Here is a 21,876-nt window from a genome sequence, read left to right on the forward strand (position 1 = left end):
GAAAAGGGCAACAAAAATGATAAAAGGGATGGTATGACTTCCCTATGAAGAAAGGCTAAGGCAACTAGGGCTCTTCAGCTTGGAGAAGAGATGGCTCCGGAGTGATATGATAGAGGTCTATAAAATACTGAGTGGAGTGAAAAGGTAGATGTGAATAGCTTGTTCACTCTTTTCAAAAATACTAGGACTCTACGGGACATGTGATGAAGCTACTAAGCAGTAAATTTAAAACATGCCAGAGAAAATATTTCTTCATACAACATGTAATTAAGCTCTGGAATTCATTACCGGAGAATGTGGTGAAATCAGTTAGTTTAGTGGGGGTTTTAAAAAGATTTGGATAATTTCTTGAAAGAGTAGTCCATAGGCCATTCTTAAGTAAGGGGAGGGGGGAGCAGTCCGCCCCGGGTGCCATCTTGCTCAGGATGCCGGCACCCTTCCTCCTCTCTGCCTCTCCCCTTCCCACACCTCTCGCTGCCTCCCGCGCACCTCTTCCCTTCCCCACATACGTTTTTTACTTCAGCATGAGTATCTACGAACTTGCTGCCCACATCGGCTTTGGCGCTTTCTCTGATGTCACTTCCGGGACCTGTGGAAAGGGGCAAACATGCATTTCAGGGGATGGAGAAGAGGTTGTGGGGGCGCCACCTCCCCTGGCACCGTTCACCTTCGCTACGCAGTATGGCAATTCTTATGTAAACAAAGAAATAGGGCCACGTATAATCCATTCAGAGGCAGGTAGACCAATGGTTAAAAAGAGATAAAACAAATTTTTAAGAGGGAAGAAAAAGAAAAATGTTAGGAAACAAAGTAGAGGTGATAAGAAAAAGAAAATGAGAGCCCAGAAACAACTTAAAACTGGAAAACGTTGAGGTATATTAGTGGCCAAATAGTTTTTTTTCTGCTAAATTGGCACTTGTAGGTTAAAGAATCCCCAAAGTGGGACAAATACAAAAAACAAGAGATATTAGGAGAAGGCTGAGTGTTGATGGGATGGGGATAGGAAACAGAGCCATTGCATAATGTGTATATAACAAACATGAGATATAGAGCACTGTTGAGGACAGGTTTGAAGAAAGTAAATGTTAAAAACTAACTAGAAAAAAAATAGTAGCTTGACCAAGAAACCCAAGGAATACTGACCAAGAAGGAATAAGGAGGAGGAGAATCTGAAATTGGTACCATGATGTATGAATAAAACTACAGAAAGGAGATACCAGAGAGTCTAAATGCTGATGGAGGAGATAGAAGGGCATGATTTCTGGCTTAGTAAATAAACAGAAATTTAACATAAGGACTGAGAATAGTTTTCCTTCTGCTGCAGTTTATTTTACTTTACCTTGACACACCTCTATTTTTATTCTTTCAGAACATTAATAGTGTTGTTTCTGCATTTGCTGATCTCCTAAATGTCAGAATTCCCAGCAGTTATGAGATTAGTGATGTATCGGAACCAACCTCAATGGGTTTTATAAACAGTCACAGAATAAACCCATCGTTGGAGTACAGACAGCAATTATTACTTCATGGTCCTCGGGGAGGAGCTATAACATCTGCTAGACTCATGGGGTCTTATGGATTAAAACATCCTCATATGTCATTTACTCCAAATCGGAATGGTAAGTTGTCTTCCATCATATATGAATGTACAGTGATGATCACTTGAAAGTTCATGCTAACAAGTCTCCTAGATTTGAAAGGGTTTTTATTTATTTATTGTTGGATGTATAATATGCTTACTAGCACTAAGCAATGTGTACAATAAAACACATATAGGGGGTGACTCTTTAAAGGACTTCTACTCTCTCTCTACTAGTACTACTACTACTACTATTAATTATTTCTATCTCTCTCTCTCTCTCTCTCTCTCTCTGAATGAAGCAGACCACACCGAGACCTAAACAAAATTCAACTTTAGTTCTCTTTAGTAAAATATTAACAGAAGCACTCTCTTTAACAGTAAACAGATTTTTGGTGGACACAGTCCAACTATTTACACTGTTCTTACACTCCAAAATTATGATGATATAATCCTCTTACTATTCAGGGGTCTGTTGGTGGGATTTCTCAATCAGGTTACACTAGTCAGTTGGTATATTCTGACCAGAAGACAAATTTCTCACCCAGGTCTTATATCTCCTGTGGAGTAAGGTCACAACAATGAGACTATCTTCCAGGAAGTTCAAAAACTAGCTTGGCTTCGCAATGGGTTTCTTAGGCTTCTGGAAACTGCTGGAACTCCTGTCCTGAGTGCCTGGCCGTTTCCAGAAGTGCCTGCCTGTTTGCATGTTGTCTGTAGTTCCCATGGAGACCCAGGTGCATGAGCTTTTTTCAGACTCCCTAGGTCACAAGTTCACACCCTCTAGTTGTTACCAATTATCACCTATTCTACTCCAAACTGCCAAACTGTGTAGCTTCAACTGCTAGTGATGCCCTTCATACACCAATACACAGCACTGATAATTTTAAAACTCCCATAAGCTTGCCTTTCTGGGAAACAGATGCAACCCTTAACTCCTCATTTCATGCATACTATTTGCTCAAGGCTACATTAGCAATTAAGAGCTAGATGCACTAAAGTCAGCGTTCATCGCTAAACCTGTTTTCACAGCTTTAGCAACAATCGCTGTTACCAACCCGATGTACAAAACAGCCCACCACATGTTTTTGCCCTCGATTGCCCATTTTCTGATCCAGCCATGTAAATTAGCTAAAACCACATGCAAAATAGCCAAGCGATTAACATCGCCTGGCTATTTCAAATGGGGTTTTAGCGATCATAAAAACTGACCATTCAGACTGGGCCACTTGTCAAAATAAAAGTGAACAGTGAAAATACATACTAGACTGATGAAATGATATAATAAATTATGAAAAAGTTAAAAACTGCTTATAGAAGTTTCTCAAGTTGTTCCTGAAAAACCTCCTAGATAATCAGGCTTTCAGGATATTCACAATAAATATACATATGAGAGATTTATATGCAGTGCTTCCTTTGTATGCAATTCTACCTCATGCATATTCATAGTGGATATCCTGAAAATCAGATCTGCTATAGGGAACTTCAGGACCAATTTGATAAAATCTATAGCAACTGTCTGCCTACATATGCATTATTGCTGATCTAGCACCTTAACCAGACACTGTTAAGTAACAGATCTTTTTCTTTGTCTGAATTTTAATTCTAGAATAGCTTAACAGTGGGTCATCATCTGGTCAACCACCTTTATTTCATCCCCAGGCTTGTCTTTTATCCTTGCCTGGTATGCTAAAATATTGATGCATTGTATTTTACTATTGCTTTTAAGTTCACTGTACCCAGCTATAAAGCTTTTCAAGATGTAAAATTGTATTGTTTTATGTCTGTTGTTCAACTAAATCTGGCTAGTGCATTTGCAAATTTCTGTTCCTCATATATGCACATCTTTCTTTTAGGAATAGCTGGATACCAGGATCATAGTCGGAATGTTTCAGATTATTCAACGCTCAGGCCACAGTGGTGTTCTCAGTGCAAAGTGGTAGTTCTTGGCAGTGGTGTACGGAAGTCCTTTAAAGATTTGCCTGTACCCAAGCAGGTATTGAAACTGAAAATTAAGTTTTATTCTGTAGATACAGCTTACAGAAATTCACTTCTCCCTAAATAATGCATTGCATAGAACAAAAATAAAATCTTTTGTTTTAATTCCTATAATTTTTTTTTCCGTACAGAATATCAACATTGGATGCTAAACAGATTGATTGTAATGATGAATTTACCTCTATGGTAATTGAAGTTTAGGATGACATGGGCATAAAATTTATGAACAAGTTATAATTTATTTTCTCTTTGCAGGACCTCTTGTAATTATTGGTGAAATGTGCAAATTTATTTTGAGTAGCAATAAAAAATACTTCAAGAAATACCACTTTAAAGAATATCTGGTTGCAGATATCCAAAAGTTGGGAAAGAAAGGGGGAGGTGCTGCTGTTAGGTGATTTCAACCTGTTGGATGTGGACTGGAAGGTTCCGTCTGCGGATTCGGAAAGAAGTAGAGATATTATGGATGCCTTTCAAGGGGCTCTGTTCAGACAAATGGTGATGGAACCAATGAGAAAAAAGCAATACTGGATCTGATGCTCACAAAGGAGGAGTGTGTCTCTAATGTCCCACCTGGGAAGTAGCGATCATCAAACAATTTGTGGAACACAGCCACACAAATCTCTAAAGTTTTAGATTTCAAACGTTCAGACTTTAGTAAAATAGGGGAGTACCTGAAGAAAGAGCTTATAGGATGAGAGGACATAAGAGAAGTGCAAAAACACTGGTCCAAACTGAAAGTAACAATAAAAATGGCTACCTTTATGTGAGGAAAATAAATAAAAAGAAAGAGAAAAAGGAAACCAATAATGGTTCTCCAAACCAATAATGGTTCTTCAAAATAAAGGCATAAGAGTTTGCTTTCCTGAAATATTAAATAAAATCAAGAAGAGGATTACAGAAAGGAAAACTGAATGAAGCTGAAAGATGTCAAGAGAGAGATACATCTGGCAAAAGTGCAAACAGAAGAGCAAATAGCTAGAAATGTAAAAACAAAGACAAAAAATAGTTTTCAGGTATATTAGTGGAAGGAGGAAGACAAAAAATGGAATTGCGAGACTGAAAGAAGCTTTGAACTGCTATGTAGAGAGTGATGAGGAAAAAGCAAATACTTCTGTTCTGTATTCACGGAAGAAAATCCTGGAGAAGGACCACTATTGGCTGACAAAATTACACATGAGAATGAAGTGGATATCGCACCGTTCACGGAAGAACGTGTTTATGAACAACTTGAAAAATTGAAGGTGGACAAAGCAATGGGACCAGACGGGATCCATCCCTGGATATTGAGGGAGCTCAAAGATGTTCTGATGAATCCGCTTAAAGATTTGTTCAATAAATCTTTAGAGATGGGAGTGGATAAGATTGGAGAAGAGTGGATGTGGTCCCTCTTCACAAAAGTGATCACAGAGATGAAGTGGGAAACTATAGGTTGGTAAGCCTCACTTCAGTATTAGAAAAATAATGGAAGTAAAATTCGATTTTCTGAAGGAAAGGATAGTGAATTTCCTAAACTCTAATGGGTTTGGAGATCTAAGACAACATGGTTTTACTAAAGGTAAATCGTGCCAAACTAATCTGATTGAATTATTTGTGTGACCAGAGAATTGGATTGAGGATATGCACTAGATTTAATTTACTTAGATTTCAGCAAAACCTTGACATTATTCCTCATAGAAGGCTACTGAATAAATTTGACAGGCTGAAGTTAGGATCCAAAGTGGTGAACTGGATTAGAAACTGATTGAAGGACAGGCACCAGAGGGTGGTAGTTAATGGAATTTGCTTGGAAGAAAGGAAGGTGAGGTAATGGAGTGCCTCAGTGATTGGTAATGGGGCCGATTCTGTTCAATATGTTTGTGAGCAATGTTGCCGAAGGGTAGAAGGTAAAGTTTGCCTTTTTGCAGATGATACCTAGATTGTAACAAAGTGGACAATCCGAAGGGAATGGAAAACATGAAAAAGGATTTGCAAAAATTAGAAGAATGGTCTAATGTCTTGCAGCTAAAATTCAATGCAAAGAAATGCAGAGTGAATCATTTGGGGAGTAGAAATCCAAGGAGGTGAGATGTTGATATGCACTGATGGGGAGAGAGACTTTGGGGTGATAGTGTCTGAGGATCTGAAGGCAAAGAAACTTGTGTGACAAGGCAGTGACTGTAGCCAGAGGATGTTAAGCTGTTTAGAGAGAGATGTAACCAGCAGAAGAAAGGAGGTGTTGATGTCCCTGTACAGGTCATTGGTGAGGCCCCACTTGGAGTATTGTGTCCAATTTTGGAGACCATATCTGGCGAAGGATATATGAAGACTTGAAGCAGTCCAGAGAAAGCTGACAAAAATGGTAGGGGGTTTGTGCCAAAAGATGTACAAGAAGAGACTGAAGACCTGAATATGTATGCTCTAGAGGAGAGGAGGGACAGGGGAGATATAATACAGATGTTTAAATACTTAACCAAATCTTTTCCAGAGAAAGGAAAGTGGTACTAGAAGGCATAAATTGAGGTTGCAGGGTGGTAGACTTAAGAATAAAAGAGTAACACTAGGAAATTATTTTTCACAGAGAAGGTAGTTGATGCCTGTAATACCCTCCCTAGGGAGATGGTAGAGAGGAAAATGGTAACAGATTTCCAAAAAGTGTGGGATGATCACACAGGATCTCTAATCAGAAAATGAAAGATATAAATTGAAGAACTGAGGCCAGTATTGTGCAGTAGTGCTGCCCGATTCAGGAAAAAAAAAATTTGATTCGATTCAGCCTATTGAATCGATTTTTCAATTCGATTTTCCTGCCCAAATGGGTGTTTTTTTAAGCTTTGCAGTTATGGCACATTAATTGCCAAAATTAATGGGCTGTAACTGTAAAATCATGGTAGTCTGATTGCCATAAATTGTGCATGTCATCTCAGGACTCCTACAATCCTTTTAAAAACCAAATCAGATTTTCCCCATGACAAAATTATAGCTCTGCTCATGATAGATTAGGCAAAACTTATTTTGTACACCGGACATGATCAAGGCATGCCAAACAGGGATTAATGCTTAACAGTAACTAGTCTACTATATCTGTGTAAATAATATCATGGCTTAAATGCCATCTGGCTACCTAAACAAAGCTAGATATTTCAGATAAATAAGCTTACTGACTTCCAAGGAATGCTTATTATTAATTTTATGCTTCTAATTCTATTTCTAACATTTGTGTTCCTATAGCAGACAAACCAGTTCAACTACCTAACTATAACAAGGCACATGGAAAGCATAATTTTCGAATTTTGGTAACAGGGGATCGAGTTACTTTTGGCCTTGGGCCATGTCACATTTTCCAGTACAAACAACAAGAAAATAATTAATAGGTATAGTAAAAGTTTAAGATAAGCAGGACAAAATTCCAGGTCTAAACAAGTCATAAAAATCAAGCCTGTGCCAAACCAGAAAATCCCTAACTTGTGCCTAAACCTGAAATGGGTAAACTTTCATACTCCCAGATGCCAAAAGCTCACTGAAAACATTGTCAATAGACAATATAAATGTTAACTTTATCCCCCTCCCCCCCAAACCATCCTGCTCCTTCCCTTTACTCTCCCTTGCATCCCATCAGGGATATCAGCGAATCCTCTCTCAAATTTTCATCCTTTGAAGTCTTAACGTTGTTGCTCAGCTTACTTATTATTTTTTTTAAAACCCTACAAATCCCACCATCCCTAGCGCCCCGGCTCTTTAACTCGACCCGCTGTCTCGCACCCAGCCAAGCAGGGAGGCGGCCCCGAACCCCATCATGAAGTGACAGCGCTACCTCAGGCCTGCACCCTCCCCCCTTGCCCTCTAAAGGAAGAGTGGCAGCGGCCAGCCAGCAAGAGGCAGCGCTGCCGATCCTGCTTTAGGGGGCAGGTCAGACAATGAATCAGGAGGCTGCCTTTTTTTTATTTTGAATTGATTCGAATCGATTCACCCAAAATGAATCGGTGAATCGATTCGAATCGGGCAGCACTACTGTGCAGACTTGCACGGTCTGAGTCCCGTATGTGGCTATTCAGTTTAGGGTAGGCTGGAGAGGGCTTCAGTGGGAACTCCAGTAATTTGGAGATGGCTTAGATCAGGGGTGTCCAATGTCGGTCCTCGAGGGCCGCAATCCAGTCGAGTTTTCAGGATTTCCCCAATGAATATGAATGAGATCTATTTGCATGCACTGCTTTCAATGCATATTCATTGGGGAAATCCTGAAAACCCGACTGGATTGCGGCCCTCGAGGACCGACATTGGACACCCCTGGCTTAGATAGACTGGAATGAGCTTTGATTTGAGCTCCAGTAGTTGGAACTTAAGGACAGTACTGGGCAGATATCTACAGTCTATGGCCCAGAAATATCAAAGAAAAAAGACAATTTAACTTAAACATGATTTTATAATGTGTGTACTTGTTAGGCACACAGGATGGCCCATTGAGGTTCTTATCTGCTCTCATTTACTATTGTATTCAGGAATGGAACATTTGCATTTCAATTTAGTCTCTGTGTAATCTTCTGGCAATTTGTTTTACTTCCACCAGTAAATATAATGCAATCTATAACTGCATAATAATGATCTTATTCCTGCTTCCATTCTGTTATCTTCTTTCTCATTCTTGGTGCTTGTAATAAAGAAACAATTCACACAGGATTGTAGAACAATGAGTAAAAGGGGGACTAAAAGCCATAAGGAAAACAGTTAAATTTTTTAAATGAAAATTAATTAATGAATAAATGTATAATGATATACACTGATACTGCTTATACTTTGTATAATTGATATCTTGGCAAACTAAGGGCCTCTTCTATTAAACTGCGCTAGCAGTTTTCTAGAGCGTCAGGAGCAGCGCAGGCCATTCAGCGTGGCTCTCTGCACTAAAAACTGCTAGAGCAGTTTAATAGAAGAGGGGGTAAGAGGAAGTGCAGGAGAAGGTTGAAGTATAAAACACACAAAGAAACAAGAAAAAGCACCAAGGACCATCTAGATTCAGGAATAGACGTTTTATTCTAGTACCCGACATGATCTGTGTGTTGGTATAAAAATGCCTGTCTCAGGGGTCCATTGGGATTGAGGAACCAATATAAGTAGTCAACAGCGATGAAGAATTTGATGTGTCCAAAGCAGTTGTAGGCATAAGATAAAGCTGGATCCTACAACGTTTGGTGGCCAGTACAGAGAATTTAAAAAGTGAACTGCAAATCATGCTGAGGCTGCTCTCCTCTGATATGCCTACCTGCAAACCCTCAGCTACTGCTCATTAATAAATCCTCCCCTTGTACAGGCTCAGTCATAATGGGGCACACCAAATTGCACAACTTTCTCAGAGCAGCAGTTGAAGGTTTGCAGGCAGGCGTGTCAGAAGTGAAAATAGCAGGCTCTGCAAAACTTGCAGCTATGCTAATCTGTTTGCATAGTGATTTGCTGCTTTCATGTATAACCCACATTATTCACTGATTTTATACATGAATAGCAGTCCTCCAAATCGTGTAACATTTTCCAGCTTAGCTTAGGCCTAAAGCAATGTTTACAAAGCTGTAGAGCTTCCTGGAGTGTTCTACTGGCCATGTGTGAGATTCCTATACTAGGATCATTTGTACAGAGCCATCATTCTTAAATAGTGTAGACTTCAACAGAGCAATAAATAGTGCACTGATATAATCCATTAATAAATGTGTATGTAACCTGAAAACAGTGAAACGAGTTCAAGGTTTAACATATATGTAATGTACATAGACTGATATTTATTTGTAAATTAGATACTATTTAAGAAATGACTAGGCATATTAAAAAAATTAGGACACTCCATGAAATATTCAGTTCTTTCTTAAGAAATGTTCACATCTCGATATTAAATCTTTATTTTTATTTATCTCTGGAAAAGAAAGTGATGTAATTGCAGGTAAACAACACAACTTTTCCATGATTTACTCATGAAACAAAAGATATCCACAAAAATGTGTATTCTAACTGAGGAATAAATTAGGACACCCCCACTTATCTCCCCACTTACACCTGTGTGTGATTTAAAACACTTTATCATATCAGGTGGACATGATTAGAACATCGTTACTCAGCATTTTGAAGGAGATTGCTCTATGTAAACCTCATACATTTAGTTTGGTGTGCTCATGACTGATGCAGTGAGAGTGAACACCATAGTGAGATCAAAAGAGCTTTCTGAGGCCTTCAGAAAGAAGATTGTAACAGCTTTTAAGTCTGGTAAGGTATTTAAAAAGATCTCAAAAGAATTTGACATTAGCCATTCCACAGTCTGGAAAATAGTGTACAAATGGAAGACTTTCCAAACCACTGCCAACATGCCCAGGTCTGGCCATCCAAGCAAATTGACCACTTGAGCAGACCACAAGATGCTAAAAGAAGTGTCCAAAAACCCTAAAATGTCATCACGGGACCTACAGCATGCTCTTGCTACTGTTGCTATGAAATTGCATGCCTCTACAATCAGAAAGAGACTGCACAAATTTAACTTGCATGGGAGGTGTGCAAGGAGGAATCCTTTGCTCTCTAAGAAAAACACAAAGGCCAGACTGAAGTTTGCCTGAAAGAACGTAGACAAACACCAGGACTTCTGGAATTGTGTTCTTTGGACAGATGAGTCTAAAATTGAATTATTTGGACACCAGAAAAGAGGACAAGTTTAGCGTACACCAAATACAGCATTCTAAGAAAAGAATCTCATACCAACTGTGAAGCATGGAGGTGGAAGTGTCATGGTTTGGGGATGCTTTGCTGCAGCAGAACCTGGCCAGCTCACCATCATAGAATCCACCATGAATTCTAATGTGTATCAGAGGGTGCTTGAGGAACATGTGAGACCATCTATAAGAAAATTAAAGCTGAAGCGGAACTGGATCCAGCAACACATCAATAACCCAAAACACATCAATAACCCAAAACATACCAGTAAATCCACCAAGGACTGGCTGAAAACTAAGAAATGAAGAGTCCTGGAGTGGCTGCTGTGGAGTGATCTGAAACGGGCTGTACATGCAAGAAACCTCTTAAACATCTCACAGCTGAAAGAATTCTGCATTGAGGAGTAGGCCAAACTTTCCTCAGACCAATGTCAGAGACTGGTAGATGGCTACAAGAAGTTATTTCAGCCAAAGGGGGTAACGATAGCTATTAGGTTGTAGGGTGACCTAATTTATTCCTCAGAATACACATTTTTGTGGATATCTTTTGTTTCATGAGTAAATCAAGGAAATGTTTTGTTGTTTACCTGTAATTACATCACTTTCTTGTCCAAAGATAAATTTAAAAAAAGATTTGACATCGATATGTGAACATTTCTTTAAAAAGAACTGAGTATTTCATTGAGTGTCCTAATTTGTTCACACGACTGTATCTTTAAAAAAAAGCATGTTTATATTTTGAAAATCTTCAAACTGACTGACTTCAAACAGTTAAGCTGTTTTGTTGTATTTTGTTCCCAGAAAAAAAAGACAGCCTCAGCCTTTGATCTAATTGATTGGCACAATTATATGTTAATATATTTGAAGAAGTTCTTTTTTCAGTGAAAAACTATAAACCTTCCACTTATGATTTATAGGAGCCTCAAGAGAGTACTGGAAGAATGGAGAACGAGATTGTCTTCTGTAGCAACAATTGCTTCCTTCTGTATTCAGTCTCTGCCCAGGCTAAAAAGTTGGACAAGGTAAATATAGCTATAATCATAGCCTACAAATTATCTTTATCTTTATTGGAAGCTTCTATACCGCTACTAATGACTGGGAATCAATTCAGAGCAGTTTTCAAAGACATCTATAATGGATTTTAAAACCAAATTCAGATGGATTCCACTGTGATTGTTGTCTGCCTCCTAGCTGCTTGGCTAGGATATCATGTTTGCATTTGCATTATTACACTATTATATATGTATGCTATGTTTACACAAGATTACAGTTAACCATTCTAACTAAGTATGCTATATTTACACCCTCCTAAATAGGTTAACCATTACAATTAAGCAATCTTTATTTACATGCATCCTAAATAACTCTAGCAATTTGTACTATATTTGTCCTATTTACTCTCATCCTAGATAATTCTAGTTACGCTCATCCTAATTTATTTTAGTTCCGTTTAATATGTTCATCATATTTTAAACATTTCTGGAAAGATCTACTATGTGCATACATGTCATGTCCTCCTATCATGTTCCAAGTGGAGAGGGGGAAGCCTGCTATTTTCCTCTATGTTGCTTCGTCCCTCTGTCGGCTCACAGTTTCAGTTGGAGTAATCTGAGAAAAGGATAGTCTTTATCTCTTTTTTGAATTTTCCGGTGTCCTTTTCTAGCTTTAATTCCTTCGGTAGGGCATTCCACCACATTGGAAGCATTACAGAGAACATTCTCGCCCTTGTGCTTTTGTATTTGATGTCTTTGAAGGGCGGGTATTTGTAGTAGAGCTCCTGGCTTGAGCATAAGGTGCAAGGTGGAGTATGGTTATGTAGTCTGGCTGCAATATATTGCAGTTCTCAGAGGTGAACGGTTTTGTGTGTCAGCAATTAAATCTTGAATTTCACCCTGCTTGCAATCAGCAAGCAAAGATTGAATTCTGCTATTCAGCTATTGAAGATAAAGCAACACAGCCTCAGTTATGTCTTAACACCAGCTCTAGCAGGATGCATATTTCAAATCTGATATATTATCACAAAATAGAAAATAATTTTTTTTCTACCTTTTTGTTGTCTGGTCATTTTATTCTTCACATCACATTAGTCTCAGCCTGTGGTTTCTGTTTCCATCTGTCTACTCTTAACTCACTTGCCAGGGTCTCTTCACCAATTGAATGTCTTCTTTCTCCATAATCACCATTCATCTTCCATCTCTGTGTATGTTTTTCCCCCATATTCAGCAAGCATCTCCCTTCTCTATCTCCTATACTTCCCTTTCTAGTGCTTCCCCTGTGCTCATCTCCCTACCTTCATCATCTCACCATTCTATGATCCCCTCCTCCTACAAACAGTATCACTCCTCTATATTCCTATGCCCCACCTGTCCAGCATCTTCCTTCTGCATTTTTATTCTCCCCCATGTCTAGCCATCTTCTCTCGGTATCCATATACCCTCCCATTTCTAGCATTACCCCTCTGTATCCATATATCACCCCCATGCAGTTGCAGCATTCCCCTTTTTGTCCCTGTTTTATGCACCCATCCATGCCCACCATCTTCCCTCTTTTTGTATATCTCCCTGTGTCCAGCTTCTCGCCACTCTTACTCCCTTACACCAATGTGTCTCTCACACTCTTTCCTCCCTCCCTCTGCTATGTTCAATATTTCACTCACTCTTCCTTCATCAATGCTGCCCTTACGAACTACCTGGATAAACACTCAATACTTCATGAATACCAGTCAGGATTCCGCTCCTACTACAGCACCGAAACAGCCTCAGCCTCCATCATAGATCACATCGCACAACTATTCAGCTCAGGAAACCACACACTCATTCTCCAATTTGACCTTAGCAGCACCTTTGATCTGGTGGACCATGTCAACCTACTCAGCTGTCTAGATGCCATAGTTATCTCGGGTCACGTTCGCAACTAGTTTAAACACTGGTTTAAAAAATCTGATCCTAACAAGTCATCAGTGAGCAAACATATTTCCAGGCTTGGACTAACCCCTGTGGTGTCCCTTTAGGCTCCCCTTTATCCCCTACCCTATTCAACCTATACATGTCCTCCCTAGGCCAGGAACCTCCAATCCTGCATCTATGCAGATGACATCACAATCATCGTTCCCATCTCGGCACTGCCATCCAAAACCTGTCACTTCGTCTCATCTTATCGTCAACCAAGAAGAACAATTGTCAACAAACTCCAAACTAAAACTAAACACGGAAAAGACCAAAATATTTATTGTCTCCCCAACAAACAAGTCAACCGAATTTGCTATCAACCTAAATAGAAGAAATTTCCCTATTAACCCTACCATCAAAATCCTAGGAGTCACATTAGACCAACAAATGACATTCGAAGCCCATACCAACACCCTAATAAAAAAAAAGCTTCCACTTACTATAGAAACTACGCACACTAAAACCATACTTCGATTTCACATCATTCAGAGTTGGTCCAGTCTCTAGTCCTAAACTCACTAGACAACTGCAACATAATCTACTTAGGTTCTCACAAAAAAAAAACATCAAGAAACTGAGACTTATCTAAAACACTGCTGTTCGACTCATCTTTGACTTGAAAAAATCTGAACACATCAAGTTTCAAGTTTTATTTAAATTTGATGAATCGCTTATTGCATACTAAGCGAGTAACAATAAAATATAGAATAAACTTATAATTAATGTACAGCATTAAAATGGGTTAAAACAGACTGACAGACAGACAGACTTGGATACATAAGGAAAAAAAAGAAAGGGAGACAGTTACAAAATTAATGTTTTTCATAATTAAAAGGAAAAGAAAATGCCAAAAAAGGGAGGAACATGAGGAGCGGTATAAGGTATGTTAAAACTAGATCATTTAAAAATTAAATGCGTCTCTAAAAAGAAAAGTTTTCAGGTTGTTTTTAAATCTGTTGAGATCTTTTTCTTCTCTTATATGTAGTGGTAGGGCATTCCAAGTTTGAGGGGCCATCACTGAATATATATCATGGCGTCTGGTTCCGATAATTTTCAAAGAAGGAACCATTAGCAACCCATGGGCTGTGGATCGGAGAGAACGTGTCGTATTATATGGGATAAGCAACCAATTTATAAATTGAAGTTCATTAGTAGATAATGTTTTAAATACTAAAAGCAAAATTTTATAGGTTATACGTTGATTAATGGGAAGCCAGTGCGAATCAATCAAAAAGGGGGTTACGTGATCAAATTTTTTTCCATTATGGATAATTTTAACTGCGTACTACAAAAAACTTCACTGGCTACCTATCGAGATCAGAATAGTCGTCAAATTTGGTTGCATCTGCTTCAAGACTCTTTTCGGCTCTGCTCCCACCTACCTCCTGAAAAACCTCACCCTGCAGGACAAACTCCGCTTTTCACACAGAACATTACTGTTCTCATTTCCTTCCCCCAAAGGATGCAAATTCAAAAGATTCTTCAACAGGACACTCCTTTCAAGCAGCGATCTGGAACAACACCTTAAGTGACCTAATCCTGAACTCTCTAACATACCAATCTTTCAGAAAATCACTAAAAACCCACCTATTTGACAAATTTACCCGATCCCCCCCAAATATGTGTTATACCCATCTCATCTTGCACGTTCCTTCCTCCTACCCTATGCCACCCCAATCCCCAAACTAGATGCAGCAACTGTCTCCCTTCCCTTCAGCTCCAGCCAGTTTACGTCCAACAACCCAAGCAACTCGCTACCCCTTCGATGGTGCAGTAGCAACCCTCGCAAGTCCAGCAGCCCACCACCCCCTCCCTCCCTATTGCCAGTCCAACAGCTCGCCCCCAAAACCTTGCACCTTCCCTCCCGATGGTGGACAGCAAATAAACCCCCCCAAAAACCCAAACCTGCGAGTGCAACTCCTGAGTCAGCCCCTTCGTGTCTTCCAGTGCGGGCATACCAGACTGTTGGAACGGATGATTCTGCATGCACCGCTGCATGCACAGGGCTGCTTGGACCGGAATCTTCTTGCCATCAAGTCCTTCCTTCCAATGCAACTTCCGGTTGCCGCCAAGTCTCTCCTTCTGATGTAACTTCCATCCAGAAGTTACATTGGAAGGAGGGACTCGGTGGCAACCGGAAGTTCCAGTCCGACAGCCCTGTGTCACGCATGCAGAAATCTTCCGTTCCAACAGGCTGATATGCCTGCCCCAGGAGGCACAAAGGGGCTGACCCAGGAGTCACACTCGCAGGTTTGTTTGTTTGGGGGGGGTTGCCGTCTGGCATTGGGAAGAACGGAGGGTGTGAGGGTGGGGGTCTGTTGGACTGGTGATAGGGAGGGAGGGAGTCTGCTGGTGCACCCGCAATGGCATGATGGGGCTTCTGGATGTGCGATCGTGCCAAGAAGGGCACGGAGGCACCTTGCAGCAGATACTTCACTTTAGGGACAAAGCCATTCACCGCTTCATAGAGCGATGAATGGCCTTGTCCCCATGCCTGTGGCAACCAGTCTTTTTCCTCCCTGTTCCATGTCATTCTTTAATCGAATCCCAGTGCTGCTCCTTGTGACACTAGGCAAGTGAGGCATTGCCTATATCCCCCAAGGGCCCTCTGTCCCTCATGAAGTGGAATTTTTATTAACTAACAGATGTCAATATGCAGGCCTACCCTGTATTTTATTTTCAACCTGCTTAAGTTTCATTTATCAAAGAAGCAGGCTGAGGCCCTGCTGGACAACAAGGCTTTGCTGGAAAAATACAGGCCTGTCATATATTTGAACTTGGATCATGTGAGCAAGAAGATATATGGGTCCTGGTACAGAAAAGCACAGAAAAACAAGCCTGTATGTAAAGATATAGGTGTCAAGTCTTAGGAATGTACTGAACCTTTTACCTAAGATGGACCTGACACCGGCTAACACAAAAGAAACAACTTTAACTGGCCAAGGAAAGACAGTAAGAGAGGAAAAACTGTGGAATTGTGTAAGGACTGGCCAAATATGGATAAGTGCAGCTATGGTTACCGGGATATGATAGGACAGGGCAGATAGTAGCATCTTTGCAATATGACGAGACAGGTCTTGATTGGTACAAGAGTAAAGAGTGTAACCATGAGGGAAGGTTATAAAAATCGATGCATGCCCGTTGTTTAACTAGAGTTGTATACTTGCAGCTATATATTTTTGTCTTGGCATCTATCTGTATGATTTTTCTAATGATCTCTCCAATTGAGACAATATATTTTTAACATGCTTTTGCTGTTGGCTTTTTATACTTTGCTTAAATAAAATATTGTCTGATTTTTGGGTAATACATTGCACGTCTGCGTGGTTTTTTGGAGTCAGCCTATGAAGGGCTTTGGCAGCGAGCTCTTCACAAGTCATTTAATCCTCTATTATCCCTGGTACAAAGTAAGTACCTGTACTGTATATATGTAAACCACTTTGAATTTGTAACCACAAAAAGGCGGTATACAAGTCCCATTCCCTTTCCCTTATTATTGTAATTCATTTTTTTCATTGTTTAAACTGAAAACATCAAGAATAGTTAACAGTTTATATTGTCACATGGTTGCAAGGAAAGAGAGTATAGAAATACTGTCTTGAATCAGAAAATAGTACATTTAAAGTTCATATATGCAAGATTTGTACTAAAGCAATATTTTAGAAATGTGTGCTTTATGTTCTAATTAAGCTTCACTTTTTTATTTTCTAGGAGGCTATTCCTCTCTTACCACAGTCACCTATAAAAGAAACACCACCAAAAGCATTCCATCAATACAGCAATAACACCTCCACACTGGATGTACATTGCCTCCCTCATCTGCAAGAAAAGGTTTCATCACCTACATCCCCACCCATCAATTTCCCCTCTGCTTCTTCCGAAGCAACCAAAATGGAATCAAAGCCAGATGAACTGAAGGTAACAGTAAAATTAAAGCCCAGGTTAAGAGCAGTTCACAGTAATGCTGATGACAGTCGTCCCTTAAATAAGAAATGGAAAGGGTCGAAGTGGAAAAAATGGAGCATTCAGATTGTGATTCCTAAGGGAACATTTAAACCTCAGTGTGAAGGTGAAATAGATGAATTTTTGAAAAAACTGGGCACTTCTCTGAAACCTGATCCCATACCAAAAGATTACAGAAAGTGTTGCTTCTGTCATGAAGAGGGTGATGGACTAACAGACGGACCAGCAAGGCTTCTTAATCTTGATTTAGATCTCTGGGTCCATTTGAACTGTGCACTGTGGTCTACTGAGGTCTATGAGACACAAGCTGGTGCCTTAATAAATGTAGAACTGGCATTACGAAGAGGCCTGCAAATGAAATGTGTGTTTTGTCACAAAATGGGTGCTACCAGCGGTTGCCACAGGTTAAGGTGCACCAATATTTACCACTTTACCTGTGCTATTAAAGCACAATGCATGTTCTTTAAAGACAAAACCATGCTTTGCCCCATGCACAAACCAAAGGGAGCTCATGAGCAGGAACTCACTTATTTTGCAGTTTTTCGAAGGGTTTATGTTCAGCGTGATGAGGTACGACAGATTGCCAGCATAGTGCAACGTGGAGAACGTGATCATATTTTTCGAGTGGGAAGCCTCATTTTCCATACAATTGGCCAGCTTCTTCCTCAACAGATGCAAGCTTTTCATTCTTCAACAGCCCTCTTCCCAGTTGGTTATGAAGCCAGTCGCTTCTACTGGAGTATGCGTTATGCCAACAAGCGCTGTCGGTATCTCTGCTCAATTGAAGAAACGGATGGTTTTCCAGTATTTCAGATCAGAGTAATTGAACAGGGTCATGAAGACCTGATTCTCTGTGATACAACACCTAAAGGTACACAGAATCTTTTCAAATGTATTCTGAATAGAAGAGTTTTTTTCTTATAATGTGAATATTTACTGAATTGATATATTTTTATATTGTCTTAACATATGTAAAAGTCTCTTAAATTCAAGCATCATTTTTGTATTAAGGAAGTACTAAACCCTTCTACAAATTTAATACTTCCATGGTTGCTCTAAAGACTTCCTTATTTGCCCTTTTCCACTTCAGCATTTACTGCCTTCTGCCCATCTGCAGACTGCCTTGCAAACTGTACAGCCTACCTCTCTACCTTTTCATTTAGCCCTCCTCCCCCCAATCCTATCAAAAATTGTAGTTTATTGTTTATTGAAAGCTTCTATACTGCTACTAATGACTGGGCCAAAACCCAAGGATCCAGGGCAAGCAGTGGCTTCCCCCATGTCTTTCTCAGTGTCCAAACCTTTCTTAAAACCAGCTACGTTATGTGCTCTTACCACAACCTCTGGCAATGCATTCCAGAGGTGAAAAAATATTAGTGGGGAGTAGTCAGCTATTTCCTCTTTGTTGCTACTTCCCTTGTCTGTTGCATTATTTGTTAAAGCAGTCTGTGAAAAGAATGGTTTTGTCCCTTTCTTGAACTTTCCGGTGTCCTGTTCTAGTTTTAATTTCTTTGGAAGGGAGTTCCAGCAAATTGTAGCCACACTGAGAACATTCTTCTTCTGACACTTTTGTATTTGATGTCTTCGAAGGAGGATATTTCTAGCTTGTATTCTTGGCTTGAGCACAAGGCTCATGTTGGTATATAGTTATTTGAATTGGCTGCTAGATTTTGCAGTTCTGAGAGATGAACAATTTTGTGTGTTAGCAATAAGATCTTAAATTTTACCTTGCTTTCAATTAGGAGCCAGTTTAACTCTTTTAGTAGCAGGGTGGCATTCATCTGCTATGATTTTTCCAGTAGAAATCTTGCTGCTGCATTTTGTTCCATTTGGATCTACCTGATCATGTACTTTAGAATTCCTAGCAGGATTGCATTGCAGTAGTCAAAGATTGAGAGTATCAAGGATATTATTACATTGGACATTGCTTGATGTGTGAGGTAGAGTTTAAGTTCTCTAACCTAGTAAAGTTTGCCTTAAGCATTTCTCACGATGCATTGGGTCTATAGTGTCATGTCTAGGTTTGAGCTCTGTAACCAAAGGCACTATTTAAATGAATTTGAATGAAGAACACTCCAATATCCAATATAGTCAAATGTAAGAAATTATCTCACATTCATGCTGTGCTTCATTCTCCAAGGTTATAACTATTCTTACTGGTTCTCAGCAGGCCACCAAGCACTCAAACTACTCTCATTGTGCTGGGCTTTATGCTCCCACTCGTCATCAGATCCAGTGTGTCTTTGGCACAGCTAAGTACTTTTAGTACATATTGATTTAAGCTAAATATTTAAGTTTATTAAATGATAATTATCAAAAACAATTAAAGTATTTATTGAACTGGATCCGATGACGAGTGGGAGCATAAAGCCCAGCACAATGAGAGTAGTTTGAGTGCTTGGTGGCCTGCTGAGAACCAGTAAGACTAGTTATAATCTTGGAGAATGAAGCACGGCATGAATGTGAGATATTTTCTCACATTTGACTATATTAGGTTTGAGCTCTGCCATATTGCTAGGTTTCTTACTCCCTCCGTTGATGATTTTATGGTATTTCAATTCAGAGTTAGACTATTGCAACTCGCTACTCTCAGGCCTTCTGCTTAGCCATCTCGCTCCCCTCCAGAATTCGGCTGCACGACTCATATTCCGGAAGAGCCACTTTAATCTTCTCCTAAAGTCACTTCATTGGTTTCCCCTCCATTTCCGAATACAATTCAAACTCTTACTGACCTACAAATGCACTCATTTAGCTGTCCCTCACTATCTCTCTTCACTTATCTCCCCCTATGACCCCCCCACCCCCCTTGAGCTCCGTTCAGCTGGTAAGTCCCTCCTATCTGTGCCCTTCTCTTCAACTGCCAACTCCAGACTCCGTCCCTTCTGCCTTGCTGCACTGTATACTTGGAACAAGCTGCCTGAATCCCTATGGCAGGCTCTGTCTCTGGAAGTGTTTAGGCCCATTTAAAAGCCCACCTCTTTGAGAGTGCTTTCCACTCCTAACTCCTCTCACCTTGGATTCTCCTGCCCTCTAGGTCATGTCTGTCTGTCTAAGCTAGATTATAAGCTCTTCCGATCAGGGACTGTCTATAAATGTCAAAATGTACAGCGCTGTATACACCTTTCAGCGTTATATAAGTGATAAGTAGTAGAGTTTGTGCGTATCTTGGCCCATTTCCTCCCAATTTGTTAATTAGTTCTGTTTCTTCTTTCAATCTCTACCCCATCTCTATTTCTACCCCGCTTTCACTACCACCTATCTATTTTTATATTGTAAACCACATGGCTGCCTTCACATACTGTAATAAACTTAGTATAAGAGATATTATTTCTTTTTTCTTCCATCTGCTTTTTATTTTGCAGTCCATTGAGCTTATGCTTTTTCCAAGTTTTTATTCTAATTTTAGAATCATTTTGGTGTAATTGTGTTGTTTAGTTCTAGTAGAATTTGTTTTTTCCCAATATTAGCACATCTGATACTGATTTAAACTACCTGTCTAGAAAAAAAAACGAGGATTGCTTGAATTTGGTCTCTTGAGACAGGACTGGTAATGCTATGGGCCTCATATCCTGTAAGCAGATCTGGCTTTTATTATTCACATTAAAAATATTCATAAGCTATGTTAACATACATTACATTTGATTGAAGAACAAGGTTAATTTTATAATGTGGCTATCTTGAAATCCCAGGTGTTGCACAGCAATAAAACCCAATAGTTGGACTCCAAATTATGGACAGAAACATCATGTGTGGCCCCAGTCAATGGCCATATCTTAAATGGGTGACCCAGAATGGAGGGAAGGGAGAAGTCCCAAATAGTTGTAAATGAACATTTATTTCTGCAGAAAACCCTGGTGGAGCAGTGCTTCTCGACCTTCTACTGGAGGTACACCTAGCCAGTAAGGTTTTTAGGATTATTACAGTGAATATGTATCAAATAATTTACTTGCAATGGATCTCCAATATATATAAATGTATTCAAGCATATTCTCTGTGATAATCCTGAAAATCTGACTGACTAGGTGTGCCTCCAAAGGAAAGTTGGAAAACAGTATAGGCTGGATCTGATAGAGCTGAATTCTCAGAAATATGATGAAATTGCTGGATCCTCAATATTTTTCCCTATTAACGTAATTTTGGACCCTACAAATAGTAGCCAGTTTATTGTTCATTTCCATATGAATGAAAACATTTTTTCCTCAGTATAGCTCTACAGTAGAAGTAACTGAAGGAACTGTACTAAGTAAGTTTTTAATCTCTGCAAGTTATGGAAGAATTCAGATATGCTGCTGGTTCTGTAAATGACATAATAATTTTGGAAAGAAAATTAGCTTATATGAATTATAAGTTTAAGACTATGCAAAGATTTGCGGGTGGGGGGGTACAGTGGTTGTTTACTGTTGGTTGAACTGCTCCGGGTGAAAATTTGTTAAATATTGGTGCATGTTATTCTTTATGAATAGGCATAACTGATGTTCTTCAAGGATGAGCAGGCTGTTAGTATTCTCGCATCTGGGTGATGTCATCTGATGAAGCTTGACAGACACTGACTGCTATATATATAGCAAATAGAAAATTCTACCAGTGCCCCACCATGAACACATGGATGCCTTCCTGTCCAATACACAAGCGAAGGTTCCTCAGTTTGTTTTTTTCCAAGTAGCTGAGAGGTTGCGTTTTCATGGTCTATCTTCAGCGCATACAGAGTAGGGTCTGAGTTAACCGG

General features: G+C 39.6%; 1 protein-coding gene across 11 annotated transcripts in view; it reads left to right on the forward strand.

Annotated features, from left to right (window-relative positions):
• Positions 1-21,876, forward strand: part of KMT2C (lysine methyltransferase 2C) — an 803,286-nt gene that overhangs the window by 742,163 nt on the left and 39,247 nt on the right. For all 11 annotated transcript variants that reach the window (XM_033931655.1, XM_033931654.1, XM_033931660.1 and 8 more), the window contains 4 exons: positions 1,370-1,619; positions 3,436-3,575; positions 11,157-11,261; positions 16,899-18,021. In XM_033931655.1, the coding sequence (XP_033787546.1) occupies positions 1,370-1,619; positions 3,436-3,575; positions 11,157-11,261; positions 16,899-18,021 (1,618 nt within the window). The remainder of the gene's footprint in view (positions 1-1,369; positions 1,620-3,435; positions 3,576-11,156; positions 11,262-16,898; positions 18,022-21,876) is intronic.

The sequence above is a fragment of the Geotrypetes seraphini genome, chromosome 2 (assembly GCF_902459505.1).
Source record: "Geotrypetes seraphini chromosome 2, aGeoSer1.1, whole genome shotgun sequence".
Lineage (NCBI taxonomy): Eukaryota > Metazoa > Chordata > Amphibia > Gymnophiona > Dermophiidae > Geotrypetes > Geotrypetes seraphini.